General features: G+C 41.4%; 1 protein-coding gene across 1 annotated transcript; it reads left to right on the top strand.

Annotated features, from left to right (window-relative positions):
- The first annotated feature begins 454 nt into the window (after positions 1-454).
- On the top strand, positions 455-21346 carry DHRS7 (dehydrogenase/reductase 7). The gene is made up of 7 exons (XM_089676547.1): positions 455-698; positions 5066-5218; positions 8571-8677; positions 12454-12693; positions 12821-12943; positions 16766-16981; positions 21071-21346. The coding sequence occupies exons 1-7, from the start codon at positions 575-577 to the stop codon at positions 21107-21109; spliced, it is 1002 nt and encodes a 333-aa protein (XP_089532673.1). The 5' UTR covers positions 455-574; the 3' UTR covers positions 21110-21346.
- Positions 21347-25029: the final 3683 nt, after the last annotated feature.

Raw genomic sequence — 25029 nt, 5'->3', positions numbered from 1 at the left:
CATGTGGTCAAGTCACGCTATTGCTGCCAGAGGCACATGTACACATGCCACGGCCACAATTATACCCCATATCGTGAACGTGCATGATCCTTTCAAGTGAATGTGACCGCCCCGCAACTTTGTGCAATGCTTGTGGTTGCAGCATGTCAGCGCAGGATTCAAGGGGCTCAGAGCGGAGAGCAAGCTAGCGTGAGTGAGGTTCCCTTTAAACGCAGTCTACATGCTTTTACACTGCAATGTCAGCGGATGAGTATTGCATGTAATTATCATCATTGCAGCTGTGCACATTAGTTACGCTGGGTAGTAGGCGCTTCTTCGCTGGCATAGAAATACTCGTTGAGCGAGTCCTGATCAGATTGCCTTTATGTAACAGAGAGGATAAGCCTTGCACAACTTCCTCCATGGAGGGGGAAATAGGAGGAGACTGAGCGGCAGAAAGCCCTCCTGTTCCTTCACAAAGGAGGAAAAGGACAAAGTCATATGTATGTATCAGAGGCAGAGTGCACCCAGCAAGTGACAGGCACAAGACCAGCCCTCCTGTGTGACCTGTGCGTGGGTGGAAGCTGAACGCAGCATGGATCTGCTTATCCTGCTCACACTCTGCTGCCTTGCCTACTTTCTCATACAGATCATCAGGTTTATTAAAGCTGATGCAGATTTAACTTTGCTGTGGGCAGAGCGCTTTGGCCATTCGCCAGGTAAATATCAGATGCTGCTGAGAAACTGTCCTAAGGGTGCGATAAGCCTAGGCTCACACTACTGCTGCATATTCATTCGATTTTTCAGGGGGGGGGTTTGTAGCGCGCTTTTGCATGTGATTGATGCATTTTCTTGCTTCATGGCTTTTTTTTTTAGTCCTCATGCACACTTAATGTTTTTACAGCGGCTGTTTTTGGCTTTTGACGTTTTTTCTACAGCCAGTAAACTCCGCAGCATGTTATCCTGTGTCCATACACACATAGACTGTAATCAACGTTTTTTGGTTGGAAAAAAAACCCAGAACTAGTGAGTTTCTAGAGGTGTTTTTTTAGCTGTAAAAATGCTCTAACACTAAAAAAAGCAGTAAAATGCTGCAAAAACTGGCGTTTTTGGATGTTTTTTGACCCCAAAAAATATTGGTGGTTAACAAAACGCTAAAAACCACAAACGTGGAAAAACGTCACTAATCACGGCAAAACGCAACTAATCGCTAATGCAAAAAAAGCTAAAAAACTCACGTTTTTAACGTGACTTTACACAGCTAATGTTACCAGGGTTATTAAAATGCCGCGTGTGCATGGAGTCTGAGGAGGAAACTGGTTGTTAAATACAAAACACTGCCAAAAACGCATATCTATGTGCTTTTCATGTGCTCCCATTGAAGTTTATGGGGCCAAAAACGCACAATGCTACATCAGAAGAAGTGCCTGCACCTTTTTCAAAAATAGCACCGCACCAAGCTGCATTAACATGAATGTGCACCTTAGAGAATAATGTGATTTCCGCTGTCGTGCATGGCATTGCAGCGTCAGATGCAGGGTAAATCGCATCAGTGTGAATGGAGCCTTACATTTGTAGATAATGGATGTGCATTGCATTAAGGTAGCAGATTAAAATCAACAGACTTCCAATGCACCGAGGGTTACTACCTCTTCCCTTTAAGGCTAGGTTCACTGTGCAGGTGGTGCCTTGGCAGAAATGCGGACCCGCGGGCTGGTGCCATTAGTTCTAATGGCACGCCGCCCACAAGGGAAAACGCAACCATCCTGGGAACCGTGGTTCCCGTGCAGGCTGCATTTTCCGAAGAAGTGCAGGGACGTCTTCCCTACGTGTCACAGGGCACGAGAGTCCATTCAAATGAATTGGCTCTCGTGCCCACGCAAAACGTGGCCAGCATGGCCGCATATATGTGAACCGGGGCTACGTCCTCATGCATACTTGACGTTTTTACAGCAGCTGTTTTTGGCTTTTGAAGTTTTTTTTCTACAGCCAGTAAACCCCCCAGCATGTTATCCTATGTGTCCATGCACACATAGACTGTAATCAACGTTTTTTGGCTGAAAAAACCCCCAGAACTAGTAGGTTTCTAAAGGAGTTTTTTAGCTGTAAAAACGCTCTAATGCTGAAAAAGGCTTTAAAACGCCGCAAACCGGCATTTCTGGACATTCTTTTGACCAAGAGAAAATAATTTTTTTGAAAAAAGGCTCGCTAAAAACACAAACGCGGAAAAACGCTGCTGAACGCTAATGAAAAAACGCTAAAAAAAGCTGTAAAACTCATTCTGTTAACATGACTTTACACAGCTAACGTTACCAGCGTTCTCAAAACACCCCATGTGCACGAGGACTAAAAATGTCCGGCGTGCACGAGGACTAAAAATGTCCGGCGTGCACGAGGACTAAAAATGTCCGGCGTGCACGAGGACTAAAAATGTCCGGTGTGCACGAGGACTAAAACCGAACATATATTCATTACACAGGTTCTGCGGCTGATTGAAATGTTAATTAAACTCACATAGGGCTCTTTCACACGGGGTGGACCCATTTAGCAGATCAGCTTGCTTAGCGGGGAATCTTTCCACTGATCCCAGCTGAGCAAGCAGATGACAGCTCTGTGTCCGCTCCGCTGCTGCAGCGCAGACACAGAGCTGCTCGCTCTCCTTAATGGGCGCTTAGATGAAAATGGACTGCCTGTCCATTTTCATTCGATCCAATAGACAGACAGGGAATTGGATCCCCATCCATCTGTTTTTGGCGGATCGGATGTCGGCGGGTCCGTTTATACCCACTGCTCCATAGAGGAGAATGGAGGTTCTGATCGGGTCCGCCTGAAATACAGGCAGTCGGACCCAATCGGAACGTCCGTGTGAAAGAGCCCTTAGTCTAGGTTCACACCTATGTGTTTTCAGCAGCATTTTGCGGAAACGCACAGCCGTCCATTTAACATGATTTCCTATGGGACACGTTCACATCTCCGCATTTTCACCCGGTGTGCTTTTTGGAAAGGGTCAGGGACTTTTTTAAATGCAAAATGTTGCATTTTTGGTTCTATAGACTTCAATGGAGACGCTGCAGAAAAGCAAGTAGTGTGTTTTTGCTGCATTTTTTACATGGTTTTTGATGCGTTTTAATCTGCCTAACAGCAAGAAAAAAAAATACAAGGCATCAAAGCATGTGCAAAAACGCACTGCAGAAATGGATCAAACGCAAACTGCATAGGTGTGAACCTAACCTTAGAGCCTTATCTGCAATAAATTATCCTCGAACCTGTGTAATTAATATGTGTTCCGTTTTAAAGGGAGGAGGTGGCAATCCTAGATGCACCAAAACGTACAATAAATCGGACCTCAAATCTTTGTCGCAATACACTGCACTATAATGGGATGCATTACATGCGTTGACTTGGTGTGTGGGAATGCTCTTCAAAATGAATAGCTCCGTAATACATCAACATATATAATGCTGTCATGTGTTAATTGCCCCGACACATGGATGGAAATCAACTATTAATCTGAAAGCATGATAAAATTTTTTAAAAAGTGACTTGTGATGACATCGTTTTCACATCCGTGTGTTGCGGTAACACTCTTGAACCCGCATTCTACTGCAAAGCACGGTAATGGACAAAGCTATTGAACTTTCTATGGGGCCGACGCATTCAAATCATACCATAGGTTTTTGTCTTCACAAAATGAGTTGCTTAAAGTTTAACTCCAGGCACAAATGCATTCATTTAAATATATTCCTCAGTAGTCACAAATGATATATGCCCACGATGTGTGCACCAAATGTCTTTGCAAACCCAGATATTGCCCTGTTAACGTAGTGGTGGTATCATCACTGTGCTGTACATAGCAGAAAACAGAGCTGTGGGAGGGGCCCAGCAGGCCCCACCCACTACCGGCTGCCTGCAGAAAATTACAGGAGGAGACAATACCAGTTACTCTGCACAGGGAGAAGAAGTAGCCATGACTGGTCTTTTTTACAGGAAGCTCCTGCACAGGGGCGCAGCTTCACACTGGAAATACTACACAGATCATGAGAAATATAAAAAGTACACCAAGATTTAAAGGGTAACTCCACTTTCATGGGAAACAATTAGCAAATAAAAAATTCATAGTGTATAGCAATACAACGACTCAAGTCATATTGTAATTGAATGTTATTATAAATGACCTTTCCTTTTCAATCTGCAACGCTATCATTTTCTGTACAATGCAGTACGGCTACCTGGAGGCGTTCTGTATACAGATGCTGCATGCAATGCCCCCCAGAAATGTAATTTCCTGCTGGTGTGATTGACTTGCTGATTTTCCCAGAAATCTGCACTAAGATACAAGTCAGATTTTTGACATCCCCTGCCACAAATATGTCATTTTTTGGTGAGATACTCCCAAAAGGAAAGTACATCTAAAGGGATGCAGACTCTGCCACTTTCCTTATTAAAACCCTGCAGGTGCAGCAGCTGATTGATAGTTATAAAACCACTCCCATACAGATTCACTTTGTACATCGACAAACAAACATCTATTTCTTCAGAATAATAAAAGGTAGGAATCTGCAATAACATTTTTTTTAAAGTCCTTGCAATGTACATAGATCACTCGGAGGGGAATTTTTTTTTTCTCCACAAAAGTGGAGTTAGGTTTTAAGTAGGATTACACATGAGTCTGTTTAGACAATGTTTGGTCATTTTCAAGTTCAATTTTATTGTAGTGAAATCCACAAAACTGCGGCATGTTCTATATTTAAGGCTGTAGTTATGGCTATGCGTTAGACACATTGTGTAGTCATTTTGGGGAATGTGCCTGTTAATTCACCCCCCCCAATGCATCACGCCAGTGAATGTGTTGAGGTGCATCAGAAAAAAAAAGGTCAGCTGATGTTGGATATTGATGATCCATTGAAGATAAAAGGGATTCTGCCTGAATTGCATTTAGTGGGTGGAAAGAAAAGGACAAGTATGACAGAGATGTCATTGATTATTACAGGACACTGTGTGCAGCCTAAAAAAAAAAAGGTCCAACGTATGTAAAAATTATGTTTACATTAAAATATATGTATTATAATGTTTGTTTATTTTGTAGAAAGTAAGCTCCGTGGCAGCGTTGTGTGGGTGACCGGGGCATCAAGCGGCATCGGCGAGGCGGTATGTTACCAGCTGGCCAAATTAGGTGCCCAGCTAGTCCTCTCCTCCAGACGTGAGGCTGAACTGCTGAGAGTGAAGAAGAAATGCTTGGGTTTGTATTATCCCGTTACTGTCATGTGCTGATGTGTTAATCTGTATTTGTAGCAAGGCAAATATTTGAAGATAACACATTTGTATTTACACAAGCCTTATCAAAGTAATAATGATGTCTCCAATACATAGTTACATAGTTAGTCTGGCTGAAAAAAGACAAAAATCCATCCAGTTCAACCATAGAAAATGCTATAGACATTTCATTTCAAAGAGAAGTATGGACTTTGAACAAAATAAACAATTATACTCAGCTAGGCGGATGCAGCATCAATCCAATGCTGAAAAGCTGAGCCAGGTGCCGGTCCAGGCTTCTGGGAGAATCCTGACTAGATGGTCAGGATCTTTTCAGAGCCTGGATCGGATCTGTGACGTCAGATGAACATGTGTCACAGGAGTGCACAATGAACTGCACTTGTGATCCATAGCAGTATAGACAAAAAAGCTTTGGCTATATTTCTGCTTTAATTTTTTTTTTTCTGTGTGTTACTAAGGCTGTTACTGTTCACACTTATGGAACTCAAAAACATGTTCAATCTTGCATGCATTCCTGCAGTACATACAAACATGCCAATCACAGCCCATCTGTGCCATGAGGTTAGCTGTGGCCAATCACAACTATACACACAATGAATCGATTGCCTTCAGTAAAAATGCTTGCCTATAGCAGTGAAAGTGAAATTCAATGATTCAATCATAATGTATAAGAAAAAAAAAAAAATCCTGATCACTTCCCTAGAGTAGTACAATGTTACTATGGTAACATTGTATTGCTCTGGTGATAGTGTGTTTAACCACTAGCCTACCGGGCACTTATACCCCCTTCCTGCCCAGGCCAATTTCCAGCTTTCAGCACTGTCACACTTTGAATGACAATTGCGCGGTCATGCAACACTGTACCTATATGAAATTTTTTATCATTTTTTTTGTGACAGAGCTTTATTTTGGTGGTATTTAATCACCTCCTGGGGTTTTTATTTTTTCTTAAACCAAAAACCACTGAAAATTTTGAAAAAAAATGTTTTTTCTTAGTTTTTGTTATAAAATTTTGTAAATAAGGGATTTTTCTCCTTCACTGATGTGCGCTAATGAGGCTGCACTGATGGACACTGATAGGTGGTACTGATGGGCACTGATGAGGAGGCACTGATAGGTGGCATTGACAGGCATCACTGATGGGCACTAAAAAGGCAGCACTGATACATGGCACTGATAGGTGGCACTGACTGGCACTGATAGGCAGCACTGATAGGTGGCACTGATTGGCATTGATAGGTGGCACTGACTGGCACTGATGGGTGACACTGAAAGGCAGCTCAGATGGGCACTGATATGTGGCATTGATGTGCACTGGTAGGCACTGATATGTGGCACTGACATAAGGCACTGATGGACACTGACAGGTGGCACTGCTGGGGCTACACTGATCATCAGGGCACACTGATCATCAGTGCCCTGATGATCAGTGTACATGTCCCCTCCGTGGAAAGCCGATTACCGGCTCTCCTCTCAAGCTGTCAGCGTGACAGCTCGAGAGGAGAGAAATGCCGATAACCGGCATTTTCCTGTTTCCATGTGATCAGCTGTGATTGGACACAGCTGATCACATGACCGAGCCAACATCTTCGGCTCTTTCCGTGATCGGTGATCCACTGTGTCCGAGGGACACAGCGCACCGCCTATTGCCGCACTACACGCTCCCTGAGCCGCGCATGCGCACTGAGAATGGGAGGACATCATATGACGTCCTCCCAGAACGAGAGAGCCACCTTGCGCCCGTCATATTACTATATGGTGGGCGGGAGGTGGTTAAAAAAAAGAAACATTTTAACAAAAAAAGAGAAAAGAAAATTAATAAAATATATTCATTTTTTTTCATAATGTCAACAGTCAGTGTCCCTGACCACCGGCACACCAGTTACATGAAAAATGCTGTACTGGTGATAGTATGTAAAAAAAAAAAAAATTTTAAATTGTGACTTTTTTACATTTCTTCATTTTCCTAAAAAAAATTACAACTTCAAAAAACTTGCCATGCCTCGTGCTAAATACCTTGGACTGTCTACTTTCCAAAAAGGGGTAATTTGGGGGTATTTTTACTGTTCTGACATTTTAGGGCCTCAAGAAATGAGGCTGTCAGTACATCAAGATTGCATTCAGATATATACCATAGTTTGTGGACACTAAAACCTTCCTACAAACTAAATAATAAACACTGATTTGGGTTATTTTCACCAAAGAAATGTAGCAGAATACATTTTGGCCCTAAAGAAATTGTGGGGTTTTTTGTTCCAGATTTTCTGTATTTTTTTCATTTATTTAGCAAAAAATAAAAAAACCAAGTGGTGATTAAATACCACCAAAAGAAAGCTCTATTTCTGTGAAAAAAGATACAAATTTCATTTAGGTACAATGTTGCATGACCGCACAATTGTCATTCAAAATGCAACAGTGCTGAAAGCTGAAAATTGACCTGGGCAGGAAGGGGGTGAAAGTGCCCGGTATTGAAGTGGTTATACTTGCACCTAAATGTGCAAAAACACAAGCGACAGAGTGTTACAGTACATTGTAAGCAAATATCAGAGGGCTCAGGTAGCGTAGATAGTGGTGTTCCGCCTGAGGTACCATGTAGTGTTTCGTTGTCTGACCGCAGCACTGAATGTTACAGATTACTTCCCAAGCGTTATTAAGAAGAGAGGCATATTTGGGATGGGCTAATGTTGGAGGCATTGTGTGTAATATCTGGTCTGCAGTATTCCAGCCAAGGGGTCACCAGTACAACTCTTGCCAAGTTCCCCAATATATTTGAAATCGGCCTTACTAGTGGGACAGGAGAAAACTGTCAATTTATCAGAAGTTTTCTTTTCCAATCACACTTTTACAAGCCTAAGCCTGGGATTTTCAGGGCTGGAGATATACTTAACCCTTTCCATCGTCTCCCGGCCCTTTAAGAGGATCTAACTGCAGGGAGGTGAAAGGCGGGCATGCCGATCATTTGACTGCTGTGATTGGCAGTCACAGTGGTCAAGTGATTGGAAAGCTCCCTGAGGGAGCTTTCCGGTACCTACCCATTACTGTGCTGGGAGCATGGTCTCAGCACAGTAAACCGTTTACCTAGGACTGCATATATGTGATTGTTCAGGGTTTAAAGCCCACACAGCCCCATAGCCTAGGGTGGTAAGGCACTCCCCCACTCATCTCTGCTCCTCCCCCTCCCATCTCCAAGCTAACAGACTGCCTCCAGACTACAGTGTTCACAGTTAACTCTTCCAAATCTCATGTTCTCTCTGCTTCACCTTTTTTGTGCTGTTGTTTTTTTTTTTATTATGATTTTTGTGTTTTGTTTTTACCAGAGATCAGCAATTTAGAAAACAAAGATATCTTAGTTGTTCCTCTTGACCTAATCAACATAAATGCCCACAAGGCAGCAACAGACAAAGTGGTGGAACATTTTGGCAGGGTGAGTGCTTTTTAAGTGAAATATATTCTAGTGAAAACGTTTATATAGTGCATGTGAGACATTTGCTGTGTATGATGGACAATGGCTGAATATGGTGGTGCTGCTTACACACACCGTATAGAAGTGTTCAGTAGAGCTTAGAGGCTTGTTTACAAATTTATTTCAAAATTCTGAATCTAGTGGTCTGATTTATAATCACTGGAACCAAAATGGGTTAATTATCATTGATTACCAATGAATCCAACTAATAATACCTGACTGGTTGCTATGGGGACAGTTCTGCTTTTGTACCAATTTTAATAACAAAAGTGACAATGTTACCTATTACAACCTGCCAAATTCTTTTTATTTATTTTCTCTATGCCAATAATATACTATTGATAATCACATTATAAAATCAATATCACCACAAAAAAATTGCATTTCAATTGCTAATAGGGTAATTGGGTAACAAGGTTCCCTTAAAGCATATTTCCACTTTTGTAGCCAAATTGGGAAAACGCCTACTTTATATTCGTTACATGTTCCCATTCACATAACATAATATTAAATAAATACAAATGGCTAGTTACATTTTTAGGTGTATTTTACTTGCTTAAAAATCCTTACCTGATCTCCCAGCTTTGTAATGTTTAGGAGAGGGCTGTGGAGTAATGATGAACATAATTAACCCTGTCTGTACTGTGTTGCAGTTCTTCATTATCAGCTGTAAACTACATCTGAACACAGACTGTCCTAACAAAGGGTTACAAATGTAGAAACCACCCTCATGCATTTAGGGATAGCTAGAGTCTGTATAGGGACAAAAACGCTGTCAGACTTTACAGAAATTCTTAAAATCAGCCACATTCTCCTTAGAAACATCTAAAAGGTAAGTAATGATTTTTAGCTATGCTTTGTAAACAGGAACATACAACAGATAGTGGGGTAATCTCAAATTGGACTGCAAAAGTGGAAATGCGCTTTAAAGAGGACCCCCCTATAAAAACAGCAATAATATGTTTAACGCTGTACCTAAGTTAGTAGGTGAGCATAGGTCCGTGATTCTTTTCCTTCACTTTCAGCCCTTTTTATGCCTCCTCTGTGCTGCATTCATCTAACTTGTCTCTATTCACTAAAGGGACAGGCAACATTTTGTTCCTGGTCAGTGTCCAATCTTTGCCAATTCTTCAGTGCTGTATCACAATTTTGGCAGTGCTAATTTGATGGTCTCTTCCAGCATAGGGATCTCACTGTTAATTACTCTGCCTGTTTGTGTCTGTGTCAGATCTAATTACTATTTAGCTCTCATCTACATCAGTGCTATACTGAAAGACCCAGAGAATGTGGGATATCTAGTTTCTTCACAGGAAGTTTCAAGTCTCAGACAGACAGAGGCAATCCATTAACCTGTGCAATGCCAAGCCTCATGCCCCACAAACAAAATCTTCTAGACACTGTGCATACAAGGCAACAAATCACACCATGCACTACAGCAGACTTTCTCAACCAGGGTGCCTTGAGGTTTCTTGAGAGGTGCCTTGGCCTTGTCTAAAAATTGACCAAAACTTGTATACAAGCCAGTGGGTGGATCAAGCTTGTCTTTTAGTTACAGAAAGCTACAGATTTTCATTGTGCACCATTACGACCTTTTAGCCACCGGCATCCTGACAACCAATGACATCATCAGTTGATAAGGAGGATGTCAGCTGCCTGCACAGCATCCTAGTTTGACCCTTCCCTCACCATCAGTGCTGGGGTCACATTAGCTCAGTAATGAAGAAAAACTGGGAGAGAAGATAAACATTGGAATACTAGTCAGTGTGCAAAAGTGTATTAGCTTTGAAAGAATAAATCACCTCCAATATTGGGTGTCCTACATGTGTGGATGTTGCTGCATTATATAAAACTATTAGAATAGATTTTCACATTTTAGAATGGAGTGCTCTTTTAAAATTATAGACAGTTGAGAGGCACCCTATTTTAGAACAGGGTGCTTCAAGACTGTCCCTAATTTTAAAGGGTGCCTTGACTGAAAAAAGGTTGAGAAACATTGCACTAAGGATCAATGCATGTCCTATGCAGGTAAAAAAAACACAAGGTGCAGGTAGGAAAGTTTATAATACCTTCATACACAACCTAACCCTACAATCCTAAACCTGTTCATTACTAAAATGATAAACATTATTACAACAAACACATTGTGATCACACGGTTAATAAATTGTCTAAAATCTCTTGGTAAACTGATGCCTTAAGAGTTCCCTTTACTGGAACTAAGGGGTCAAGCCCATCCCCTGAATAACAACTCCACACCATAATCCCCCCCTCCACCAAAAGTTACACTTGGCACAATGCAATCAGGCAAGCACCGCTCTCCTGGCAACCGCCAAACCCAGACACGTCCATTGAATTGCCAGAGCAGCGTGATTCATCACTCCAGAGAACACGTCTCCACTGATCTAGAGTCCAGTGGTGGTGTGCTTTACACCACTGCATCCAACGCTTTGCATTGCATTTGGTGATGTAAGGTGATGGTAAGGTGATGTAGCTCCTCGGCCATGGAAACCCATTCCATGAAGCTCTCTACGCATCGTTGTTGTGCCAAACTGAAGACCACATGAAGTTTGGAGGTCTTTAGCTATTGACTCTGCAGACAGTTGGCGATTTCTGCACACTGTGCACTTCAGCAAGCCCATCCCCACACTGTCATTTTATGTGGCCTACCACTTCATGGCTGAGTTGCTGTTGTTCCCAGTTGCTTCCATTTTGTTATAATACCACTAACAGTTGACTGTGGAATATTTAGTAGCAAGGAAATATCACGGATGGACTTATTGCACAGGTGGCAATCTATCACGGTACCACGCTTGAATTCACTGAGCTCCTGAGAGCGACCCATTCTTAAACAAATTTTTGTAGAAGCAGTCTGCATGCCTAGGTGCTTGATTGTATACACCTGTGGCCATGGAGGTGATTGGAAAACCTGAATCCAATGATTTGGAAGGGTGTCCCAATACTTTTGGCAATATAGTGTATATCACAGTTCTTAGCACTGTAAAGCAATGCACAAAAGCTATGAACCTAAAAATATGGTTCTCCGATTATTATACTTAGAGTGAAAACTGAAACTTATGTACCTTTTTGGATGTTTTGAAAAAAAACCCAGCCCTATAGATAGGCACAGAACGCCTGTGCATATAGGCAACAGAGGGAAAAGTGCAGCTTTTCCCTGCATAGTTGTCGACCACACATTTTTTTTTTCCTATACAAATTTAGCAATGTTATTGTATGGCCATACACCATTAGAATTTTGCTTCAACATTTGTACAGAAATTCTGAAAAATCATTCATCAGGCATTTGATCATGCCATCATATGGTAAATTAATTGAAAAGCCCTTAAAATTTTGTCTAGACCTATTTGAATGGAGACCTTTAAAGAGGTTTCTCATGTTCATGGTACAATCTATATGATTTTCTCAAATAAAATTCACATTCAGTTTGTTTTCATTTGTTCGAGAAACAATTTCCATCCCTCTCCTTTTCTAGTGACTACGGTTGAAAATGATGGTCAATTTGACCCCACTAACCATTAGCAAATTTTCATATGAAAATCTACTGGTTTATGGCCAGCCGGTATAGGATCCGTAAAAGAAGAAAATGTTCTGTATGGAAATAAGTGATCCTAGCAGAGGGGTGTTGCTTTTTGTGTCAAAGGTTGTGTGTCTACAAGCTCCAGAGATAAAATTCTAGCCCTTCTGTATTCACTTTCTACCTGCATATGGTTTTTCTCACAGATTGATATCCTGGTAAATAACAGTGGGCGATCGCAGCGCTCTCTTTGTGTGGATACAGATCTGGATGTTTTTCGAGGGTTAATGGAACTTAATTACTTTGGGACTATTTCCCTGACTAAGCATGTTTTACCCCATATGATCGAAAGGAAGAAAGGAAAGATTGTCACTATAAGCAGTGTGACTGGCTTTATTGGAGTGCCTCTGGGCAGTGGATATGCTGCCAGCAAGCATGCTGTCCAGGTAAGCTTTTCCGGTTGAGTAGAGGGAGTCACCTTCATAATGCAGTATGGAATGGTCTGATCGAGGGTTACTGATTTCAATGCAGACCACCACTGCAGTAATTGTGTGGCCATTTATTTTTTTGCAGGGCTTCTTCAACAGTCTCAGAATAGAACTTGGATGTTATCCAGGTATAACAGTGAGCAACATATGTCCGGGACCTGTACAGTCAAAAATTGTGGAAAATGCTTTTACCGAACACCCAAATCAGGTACCATGACGTGTACACTTTTTCAGAAAACCAAAATATTTGTAGCATGCCTTAAAATACGAGGGGTGTTCAAGTCAAACCAAGACTTTTAATTCTTGCAGGTATAAAAAGGGATGCTAGTGTGGTGATACTACACGCAGTAGTAAGTGGCAAGTGTGTCCTATTGCTGATAGGCGGCGCACATGTCGCAGGCCAGTCTAGAGACCGTTAACCACTTGCCAAACGAATAACGGCTACAGTGCGGTTGTCCAGTTCTGGGAGGGCGGCATATGACGTCTTCCCAGAACGCGTCCTCCCGTGCACCCGGTGATCTCTGTGATTGCTGTGTCCTACGAACACAGCTGATCACGTGATATGGTAAAAGGCCAATCACAGCAGCCTTTTACCACATGATCAGCTGTGTCCAATGACACAGCAGATCACTGGGCAAATGCAGTTGCTGGTTATCGGCTGCACTTTCCTCACGCTGTCACAGGAGCTGTATTCAGAGTGCAGAACCCATCTGTCATTCCTGAGAAGACTTCCGAGGGACAAGCTATCTTCCCTAGGACAAAGGTCCCTTCTTCCACCTAGGCCCAGATGGAGCAGTATGATTGGTTAATCATACTAGCATCCCAGAGGGGGTTCCCTGGCTGCTTCTTCACCTCCAGATGTGACATGTCATAATATATGCCTATGATATATCTGGTGAGTGTACATCCATCCAAGGTGGTGGATTCCCTTTTGTGATTGTTTGCACATTCACACCCTGCACGTTGCAATTATTGCACTTTACAACATAAGGACAATATTTGAATGCATTTGTTGGATGGAATTGTAATTGGATATGTGCAACCACAAACATTGCTATTGATTTATAATATTGCACTTTAGTGCACAGATTATCAGTTATTCACGGACTCTATTTTCTTGCTGACTTTATACAGGTGAAACTCAAAAAATTTGAATATCGTGCAAAAGTTCATTTATTTCAGTAATGCAACTTAAAAGGTGAAACTAATATATGAGATAGACTCATTACATGCAAAGCAAGATAGTTCAAGCCGTGATTTGTCATAATTGTGATGATTATGGCTTACAGCTCATGAAAACCCCAAATCCACAATCTCAGAAAATTAGAATATTGTGAAAAGGTGCAATATTCTAGGCTCAAAGTGTCCCACTCTAATCAGCTAATTAAGCCATAACACCTGCAAAGGGTTTCTGAGCCTTTAAATGGTCTCTCAGTCTGGTTTAGTAGGAATCACAATCATGGGAAAGACTGCTGACCTGTCAGATGTGCAGAAAACCATCATTGACACCCTCCATAAGGAGGGAAAGCCTCAAAAGGTAATTGCAAAAGAAGTTGGATGTTCCCAAAGTGCTGTATCAAAGCACATTAATAGAAAGTTATGTGGAAGGGAAAAGTGTGGAAGAAAAAGGTGCACAAGCAGCAGGGATGACCGCAGCCTGGAGAGGATTGTCAGGAAAAGGTCATTCAAAAGTGTTGGGGACTTTCACAAGCAGTGGACTGAGGCTGGAGTCAGTGCATCAAGAGCCAGCACACACAGACAGATCCTGGACATGGGCTTCAAATGTCGTATTCCTCTTGTCAAGCCACTCCTGAACAACAAACAACATCAGAAGCGTCTTACCTTGGCTAAAGAAAAACAGACCTGGCCTGTTGCTCAGTGGTCCAAAGTCCTCTTTTCTGATGAGAGCAACTTTTGCATCTCATTTGGAAACCAAGGGCCCAGAGTATGGAGGAAGATTGGAGAGGCACACACTGCAGAATGGTTGAAGTCCAGTGTGACGTTTCCACAGTCTGTGTTGATTTGGGGAGCCATGTCATCTGCTGGTGTTGGTCCACTGTGCTTCATTAAGTTCAGGGTCAATGCAGCCGTCTACCAGGAGATTTTGGAGCACTTCATGCCTTCTTCCGCAAACGAGCTTCATGGGGATGCTGACTTTATTTTCCAGCAGGACTTTGCACCTGCCCACACTGCCAAAAGCACCAAAACAAGGTTCAACGACCATGGGATTACTGTGCTTGATTGGCCAGCAAACTCGCCTGACTTGAACCTCATAGAGAATCTATGGGGCATTGCCAAGAGAAAGATGAAAGACATGAGACCGAACAATGCAGAAGAGCTGAAGGCCGCTATTGAAGCATCCTGGTCTTCCATAACACCTCAGCAGTGCCACAGGCTGATAGCTTCCATGCCATGCCGCATTGAGGCAGTAATTGCTGCCCAATTGTTGGGGCCCAAACCAAGTACTGAGTACATATGCATGCTTCTACTTTTCAGAGGTCCGATATTGTTCTATGTACAATCCTTGTTTTATTGATTGCATGTAATATTCTAATTTTCTGAGATTGTGGATTTGGGGTTTTCATAAGCTGTAAGCCATAATCATCACAATTATGACAAATCACGGCTTGAACTATCTTGCTTTGCATGTAATGAGTCTATCTCATATATTAGTTTCACCTTGTAAGTTGCATTACTGAAATAAATGAACTTTTGCACAGTATTCTAATTTTTCGAGTTTCACCTGTACTTACGCAAGTTTTATATACATATATGCTGCACTTGACTGTTCCACTTAATATATTGATTGTGTGTTTTTAGTGTTGCACTTCTTTATACTTTTGTTTGTTGGGATTGTTACCTATACCTTGAGTGCTAGCTGCTTTAATATTTGCACTAGCACTCGCCTGTATACTTTTTTTTATATATGAAGTTAGAAGCTGATTGGCTACAATGCAGAGCTGCACCAGATTTTGCACTCTCCAATTTCAGTAAACGAACCCCTGTATGTCTGTTGGATGTATGTGGATGCACAGCTCGATGTACATTCTTGGCATGTCTTGGTGCTGAGATAAATTAGCTCCCGTACGCATGAGTGGGAGCTATGTCATCCTGGGCTGGCCTGTCAAACGTGGCCAAAGACACAGAAACGGAAAAAGACCAGAAAACTGAACGAACATAGAATGGCAGGTGAGGGCGCTAGCATCAGTGGAGGGGTAAGTATAGTGAAGGATAGATCTACTTTAAAAACTGACAAAGGTATTTGCAGACAACACAAAGTGGTGCAATTAAGCAGTACTCTAACTTTAGCATTTTAGACAAGGACAGATTTTTTTTTTAATGACCATAAGAACTGTTTAACTGACAGAGGAACACGTAACAAGTGTCAGTGGACCATATGAAATCACCAGTTAGACATGCTGCGTGTAAAGGTCTATTGTGGATTTATTATATAACAATGAAAAACAAAATATTTTACTTTGGTGCTAAGTAACTTCTTATATCACTTTTTTTTATTTATCGCTATGCTTTATAGTGTATCTATAGTCAAAATTTTAAATCCTATATTTTTTTTCCACACTGACTTCTATTTTCGAGCCTACCCCTATTAATCTGCATTATCTTGAAGTTTAAAAACTTACTTTTTAAATCGTCCCACACATATATTTTCTTGAATGTTGTTACACATATTTACTATGCCTTTGAATATGTGTGTGTGTCACACATTTCACAGAGCCTACCTTCCAAACTACAGAGGTGGTGAGAGGGGGAGTTTCAGGAGGCAGAATCAGTACAGGAATCAGTGCTTGCAGGGACCAAGTATGCTTATATTGGATCATCAACTATTTCTTGTATTGTTAATACATTGCTGATGTTCTAAAATAATGTATCTGCTTTGACTATTAGATCACTGTTAATATACCTATGTATTATTGCTGTACCACGCTGGAAAAAAAAACAAAGATACTAATTAATTTTAGTTTTACGTCTCAGAAATAAACATCATAATATGTTCCTTCTTATGTTGCAGCCCTTGGAATCGGCAGGAGATCAGACTTACAAAATGCCTGCAGAGCGTTGTGCACGCCTGATTTTGGTGACAGCTGCAAATGACCTGAATGAATCTTGGATCTCAGACCATCCCTATTTACTGATAAGTTACTTCTGGCAGTATGCACCAACATGGGCGTGGTGGATAACAGGGAAACTTGGTCAAAAGAGAATAGAGAACTTTAAAAGTGGACTGGTATGTGCTTTTTAAAAAATGTAAAGATATCATTCAAAGCTGAACTCTAGGCAGATATAAAAGATGCAACTCTGCAATCTTAATTTTCCAGTCTATTCTTCTCTTGAAGTCTATTAAGGGACACTAAGTCTTGCACCTTTGGATTATACTGCTGCCTACAAGAAGATTGGACACTATTCAGCATAACATCTCCTACTACCAGCATGCTTCAGTTTTGTAGCAAATCAGTAGTGAAAACATAACCATAAACACAGAGTGGTGGGACATATGTCTCTCAATAGACTCCAATAACAGGATTTTGAGGGCAAAAATATATGTTTTTCTTGTTCATTGAGGGGACGTTGGAAGTCTTCAACCTTTGGGATGTTCAAAAACAGTCCAACTGAATAGATTCACACCAAGTGAAGTATGCCTTCCATATCTGATAGCCTTTACAGGAATTTGCCTTCCTAGCTTTTAGCATCATAGGAATCAGAGATTCATAGATGTTCTTGTCTTTCAAAACCTGGGCTTCAACAGTCATGCCTTTAAAGCCAGAGACCATAGATGGTAAAATGGCCCTTGAGACAAAATATCTTGATGATCTGGCTGAGTCCACAGAGCGTCTACCAGGAGTCTTACCAGGTCTACAAACTACATCTGCCTTTTCTAGTCTGCAGCAATTAGAATCATCAGAATGTCTTCCATCTTGGTCCCGCAAAGCGGAGATGAAAGGCATAGATCAGGGTATACCTATCTCACTGAGCCACTACAGCATCCACTGCTTCCACAAGAGGATTCCTATAGCCACTACAGCATCCACTGCTTCTGCAAGAGGATTCCTATAGCCACTACAGCATCCACTGCTTCTGCAAGAGGATCCCTGTTTTTGGCTACAAACCTGTCCAGTTTGTTGTTAAACATGGAGGGCACAAGGTCTACATCCAGCATCTCCAAGTGAGACCAAGGTCTTGGAACATTTCAAGGTGTAAGGACCACTCCCCTGGGTCCAAGCACTGTTGGCTTAGGAAGTCTGCTTGCCAACCTGTCCAGTTTGTTGTTAAACATGGAGGGCACAAGGTCTACATCCAGCATCTCCATGTAAGACCAAGGTCTTGGAACATTTCAAGGTGTAAGGACCACTCCCCTGGGTCCAAGCACTGTTGGCTTAGGAAGTCTGCTTGCCAATCATCTATGCCTAGGATTAACCACACAGGAATGTGAAGTTCTGACCAGGACAGGATCTGATCTACCTCTCTTTTCATACCGAGACGTTTCACCCATGATGGTTGATGTATGTCACCATCATGGTGCTGTCTAATTGGGTCCAGGTTCAAAGACCTTCCAGCAGGATTCCTCTTCAGGCCCACGGGTTGGCACTGGTACCAAACAAACCAGTCTGTCCAGGAATTTGACTGAATTGTCCCACATCGACAGAATGTTGCATTGTCAGAATGTTTCTAACATCCATAGAAAAAGAGTTTGAACATCAGGATGCAATGGGAAAGGACCCAAGACTGGAAAGAGCACTGGTGGAAGTAATAGACTGGTCCTCTAGTTTCATAGTGGTGTGCACCTTATTGAAAAGAACTGAAATGGTCTCTTCAGTCAGAGGCTCGAAGGCTGGTGCTTCAGAAGCTGCAAAGGCAGCAGGTAAATCATATACAGAATTTGTGAGAAGGCACAGAAGCATGCTTGTGGCCTCTGCATTCATAGTTAGCAAATCACTGGGTGGTTTGCACCATAAAGTCTTGCACGACTGCAGTAAAAAGAGCAGATGAACTAGTCACACCCATTGGAGCTAACGAACACTCTGATGACAAAATAAACTTTAGGAACAGAGGGCAAAGGGATTCCAGGCTGTAGACCTCTGCATTATCAGTAAACATGCTGCAAACCGCCCTGGAGCCGAGTGGGAGCGGGGGCATGCGTTTCAGCAATACTGTCCCCCTTCTTCCTGTGTCTAAAATCAAACACGCTGCACCCACATGGCAAGTTAGCATAAAGCTCAGGGTAAGAGGCAAGGCCTCAGGTACTCACAAAACTCAGACTGCTGAGTAGGTGAGGGTCAGATGACTGGAGATAAACAAAGTAGGTGGACAGCAGAAATGATTCAATGTTCCAAATGCCTCTTGCGCGCAATCTTACATTCCTTCCAGAAGATAACAACAGAGCTTAGTCCCACACTGGCAACCCATTTACTGGCCTATGTAACTGAGCTCAGCCCTACTGGCTTACCAACAATTGCAAAGTGAGTCAGATGCTGAGATAATGTCAATGGTACTGGACCGAGAAAGTGTTAACTCTTATCAGAATGGAGATTGGAAATCACTCTACACAGAGCCCAGTGCCTGAAGGTCACTTCCAGGTTATCCCTACAACACCCAGTCCAGTGAAGCCTGAACACAGTGCTCCAAAGACCAAACTGAGGGTGAAGAATGTTGATTGAAGAAGAAAAAGTTTGATGAATAAAAAAAAAAAAGTTCTATCAAAAATAGGTTAACCGTCTTTCATGCAGCAGAGCTGCAAAGAAAACATCTCTCCTCCTACTGAACCACCAGCAGGAGACCAAGGCATGCTGGTAATAACAGGGTTCTCCTGGGGTGGCCTATAGTTCTTTTTTGCAAGCGTTCAAGACTCCTGTAGATGGCCTATAACCTGAAAGTGAAAGACTTCCTGTATCCTTTAATGGAAGAGAAAGAGGAATTATTTTTATAAACACAAGCAGCTTAAGTACCTGAATGTGACTTGATATCAATCTCTTGCAATCCCTGTATGGTAGACCTCATACTGGGAAAGGGATAAGCAGCACAAGGAGCATGCTGAAAGGAGGAGAGAAGAGTGACAGAAATTAGCTCATCAGTCTCATGCTTCTTTTTTCACTATTTCGTTATAGGCTGGGGGAGGGATATGACCTACAAGTGTTTCTTAATAGCGACAGAGTAAAATCGGGTCTTCTGCCCTGCCAGACAGGACTGAGCTGTATGACAGATCTGTGTAAATCTTAGAACTTGATGGAGAGAAATACAAATCCTTTGGCAGGCAAAACAGCTTGTTGAGATGTACTACATCTTTGTATTTCTTGGCTTCCCTGGAGTTCAGCTTAAATTTTAGAACCTAAAGGCTGTTCAGGACAGCAAACATAGTTAGTCATCTTAAAGCTGAACTGCAAGCATCACTAAATAAAGAGCTCCTTTTGGAGCAAACTACACAACTAGCATGTAGTAGCAATCAATCTCACATTATTGGAGAATGTTCCATTCATGTGTGCTTGATCACAACAAGATCCTACAACATGCTATCTGTGCATCTTAGTCCATAGCAAGCCATTTGTCAAATTTATTTACAGATCATTCACTACAACTAGTGATAAATCACTATTTAGTGAGGTCACACTTAATGAGGTGATTACACGCAATTGGCTAAACCTCTAAGTAGCAAGACATTACAATCACCCGTGTAACATTAGCCTTAGAAAATGTATGTAGTTAACAGAATTGAGACCTCGAGATAAATGTTTGCAAGTCATAGGATTGAGATATTTGTGCCTGGAGTTGCACCTTAAAGATGATGAGCAACAAAATGTATTTTACAACGTTGCAAAAATATTGCATTCAATAGGACATTAGGATTATTAACTGAGACCTGCAATTAACATCCTTATGGAAATTACAGGCGGGGATTGGTGCACTCATAAGAAAGCAGCAGAAATGCTCTTGATTACAAATTCTATATGGGGACTCCCAAGGACAGGAAAAATGAATCTGAAACATTTCACCATATTTCAACTTCAGTTCCAAAGCAGAGTTCTCAGCATGTACCCCACAATGAAATGAGCATGTCACAGTGACCTGCAGTGAGGGAAGTCAGCATTTGCAATTTTGTGTCTTGTACCAGCTAATATCATGTTTATGCAACTACTAGTTACATAGGTGACAGGTACACTTCAGTCTTTTTTTGCCTGTTATATATGCACCATTTGCTTAATTGTATGCACTGTGACTAATATGATGATGTCAGCAGCTCTCTGATTTAGCTGATAGGTGAGATATTTGTACTGCTCTTTGCTTTTGTGTGCTGTTTTAAGGTGATTTTTTTTTTCTCTTTCAGGATGCAGATTCTTCCTATCTTTCAAAAAAGACTTCCTAACAGGCGTCTGTGTACCAAACCACGTTACTATTTCTAGTTAGCAGCCTGTCTTTAGAGTGAGCCGGAAAGTGTTGAATGAATGAACAAAAGGGCTTTCTGCATATTACCATGTTTCCTTCTGGATGTATTTGAATGAGACTTTGGGGTTCCTGGACATACTGTAATTCTATAATCTGACCTTGTTCATATATCTCCAAGTCTATATGAACAATCCATAGTAAAGACTGTAAAAAATAATCACCAGTGGGAATACTAATTATTCTGTTCCTGGGCATACAGGTTTGCATTGCTTGCTTTCTATTCCAATTTTATCAAAAAGTCCCAATACCCCACCAATACTAATGCATCAAGACTTCATACACAGTGGTGCTACATACAGTCAGGTCCATAAATATTGGGACATCGACACAATTCTAACATTTTTGGCTCTATACACCATCACAATGGATTTGAAATGAAACGAACAAGATGTGCTTTAACTAAAGACTGTCAGCTTTAATTTGAGGGCATTTACATCCAAATCAGGTGAACGGTGTAGGAATTACAACAGTTTGCATATGTGCCTCCCACTTGTTAAGGGACCAAAAGTAATGGGACAGAATAATAATCATAAATCAAACTTTCACTTTTTAATACTTTTTAATACTTGGTTGCAAATCCTTTGCAGTCAATTACAGCTTGAAGTCTGGAACGCATAGACATCACCAAACGCTTTGTTTCATCCCTGGTGATGCTCTGCCAGGCCTCTACTGCAACTGTCTTCAGTTCCTGCTTGTTCTTGGGGCATTTTCCCCTCAGTTTTGTCTTCAGCGAGTGAAATGCATGCTCAATCGGATTCAGGTCAGGTGATTGACTTGGCCATTGCATAACATTCCACTTCTATCCCTTAAAAAACTCTTTGGTTGCTTTTGCAGTATGCTTTGGGTCATTGTCCATCTGCACTGTGAAGCGGCATCCAATGAGTTCTGAAGCATTTGGCTGAATATGAGCAGATAATATTGCCCGAAACACTTCAGAATTCATCCTGCTGCTTTTGTCAGCAGTCACATCATCAATAAATACAAGAGAACCAGTTCCATTGGCAGCCATACATGCCCATGCCATGACACTACCACCACCATGCTTCACTTATGAGGTGGTATGCTTAGGATCATGAGCAGTTCCTTTCCTTCTCCATACTCTTCTCTTCCCATCACTCTGGTACAAGTTGATCTTGGTCTCATCTGTCCATAGGATGTTGTTCCAGAACTGTGAAGGCTTTTTTAGATGTCGTTTGGCAAACTCTAATCTGGCCTTCCTGTTTTTGAGGCTCACCAATGGTTTACATCTTGTGGTGAACCTTCTGTATTCACTCTGGTGAAGTCTTCTCTTGATTGTTGACTTTGACACACATACACCTACCTCCTGAAGAGTGTTCTTGATCTGGCCAACTGTTGTGAAGGGTGTTTTCTTCATCAGGGAAAGAATTCTTCGGTCATCCACAACAGTTGTTTTCCGTGGTCTTCCGGGTCTTTTGGTGTTGCTGAGCTCACCGGTGTGTTCCTTCTTTTTAAGAATGTTCCAAACAGTTGTTTTGGCCATGCCTAATGTTTTTGCTATCTCTCTGATGGGTTTGTTTTGTTTTTTCAGCCTAATGATGGCTTGCTTCACTGATAGTGACAGCTCTTTGGGTCTCATCTTGAGAGTTGACAGCAACAGATTCCAAATGCAAATAGCACACTTGAAATTAACTCTGGACCTTTTATCTGCTCATTGTAATTGGGATAATGAGGGAATAACACACACCTGGCCATGGAACAGCTGAGAAGCCAATTGTCCCATTACCTTTGGTTCCTTAACAAGTGGGAGGCACATATGCAAACTGTTGTAATTCCTACACCGTTCACCTGATTTGAATGTGAATACCCTCAAATTAAAGCTGACAGTCTTTAGTTAAAGCACATCTTGCTCGTTTCATTTCAAATCCATTGTGGTGGTGTATAGAGACAAAAATGTTAGAATTGAGTCGATGTCCCAATATTTATGGACCTGACTGTATATATGCTGGAATATTCACAGAGTTTTCTGCAGTGTAACATGATGGAGATGAGCCCAGGAAAAGAAACCGTGAACTCTATTGGATGATATAAAGTCAGCATTATTCAAGTTCCAAATGCAAAGAATTGTAATATGTATGCCTATGAACAGAAACACAGGGCCTTGGGCTTCCATCGATGCATGTGGGTGTTAAAGCTCATCCTTATTACTGCAGCACATACAGTATGCATAACATGGGTGGCAAAAGGTTAAAAATACCTTGAGCCAAAATGGTAATGAGAGCTGGAGGCTTTGACTTGAGGAAGCCATGTCCTGCCTCTACCAAGATGGCCACCTCCCACACAAAGACTCAGTGCAGGGGGGGACAGCTTCCAGAGTTCAGTTCTTTTTAAAGGTAGATCAGAGATACAGTACAGTGAGTGGGCATTGTCACCCTAGGAAAGAATGTGTGTTAACTGGAAGAGTTACCAGGAAAAAATAAAGGGAAAAAAGTATGTGAAAAATGAAAACCAACAAAGCCACCAAATTGTAGGGCTGGTAAGCTGCCATTTATTACATTTTTGTTTTGGGATTTCAATCTGCTAAGCCTGTAAGCCAGCCAAGGGCCCTGGTTAAGTTCATTTCTTGTTCCTTGCTGAACCTTCAAGGCTCCGATATGCTTGCTCTTCTTTGCCATATCTATAAATCCCAATGTTTGGTGCTTTGCGATACACTTTGTTGTGTTTCCACATATATTTACAAATGTATGCATCGGTTTTTACTTTAATGTGAACATTTGTGTTAGTTAAGCCCACATTGCTGTGTAACATGACTGAGTGCTGTTCAGTTATTGTGAACTGCAATCAATGTGCATGTTGCTATATCAATTGAGTGACTGTTCTTTTTCTCCTTGCTCTGCACAATTATTGCATTCAATTAATTCCCTGCTGCATTTGACTTTGACAAGCCTGTTTTACTTTGACAAGCCTGTTTTACTATTTTTTCTGAAGAGGGTGCTTTTAAAACTGAATTCCAGGCAAACCAATAAATATACAGGTGAAATACATAACTGACAGCATTTTTACTTGCCAGATTTGCATTTCTGTCCATCCAGCCCTGATATTTATACATCTTAGCCAGACACCAGAATCAGTTTGGTGACCTGAATTTTCTCTACTACAGTTAAATCAATACAGCTTGGTCATTTGACTAGACCAGGGGTAGGCAACCTGCATCTCTCCAGCTGTTGCAGGACTACAAGTTCTATCATGCCTCTGCAAGTCATAGCTGTAACTGTCCGTTTTGTAATGTTGCAATGCCTCATGGGAAATGTAGTTAAACAGCTAGAGTGCCGCAGGTTGCCTACCCCTAGACTAGACAATGAAGGAGAAGCATCCTTGACTGGATAATACTGTTACCCCTTCTACCTTTCTGGATTTTTTTTTACTCATATTGTATTTGAGAATTCAGTTAACAACTGGAAGGCCACAACATTCCCTTCCAAGTTTCCCTATATAGGAACATACATCATAAGAGGTCAACAAGTCAAATTCAGGTACTTAAACTAAAAAAAATACTTTAAACATTTTTTGAATGTATATATAACTGTATTCCTTTGATCTCTACCTGAAATTTAGCCTTAGGTTTATGTCAGTCTAATCTGACTTTCAAGGCTCTGATTGTTTCCAAATAACTAAAACCTGATTTCAGGGGACACTATAGGATTTGGATGTTGAACAAGAATTAATTTTGTTACATATTTTTCAAATACTCTAACAGTTCTTGAGATACATATACAATGAAAGAAAATATAACCCACCACCATCCTCCTCAAACTGAAATATCCTCTATGGGTGGATTGGTCTTTTAAGCTGAAAATCACAAATGCCACAGTATCACTCAGG

Source organism: Staurois parvus, unplaced genomic scaffold (assembly GCF_062004578.1).
Source record: "Staurois parvus isolate SC_StPar_1 unplaced genomic scaffold, SC_StPar_1.0 ptg000171l, whole genome shotgun sequence".
NCBI lineage: Eukaryota > Metazoa > Chordata > Amphibia > Anura > Ranidae > Staurois > Staurois parvus.
The sequence above is the reverse complement of the archived record's forward strand: the minus strand, read 5'-3'. Positions and strand labels throughout refer to the sequence as shown.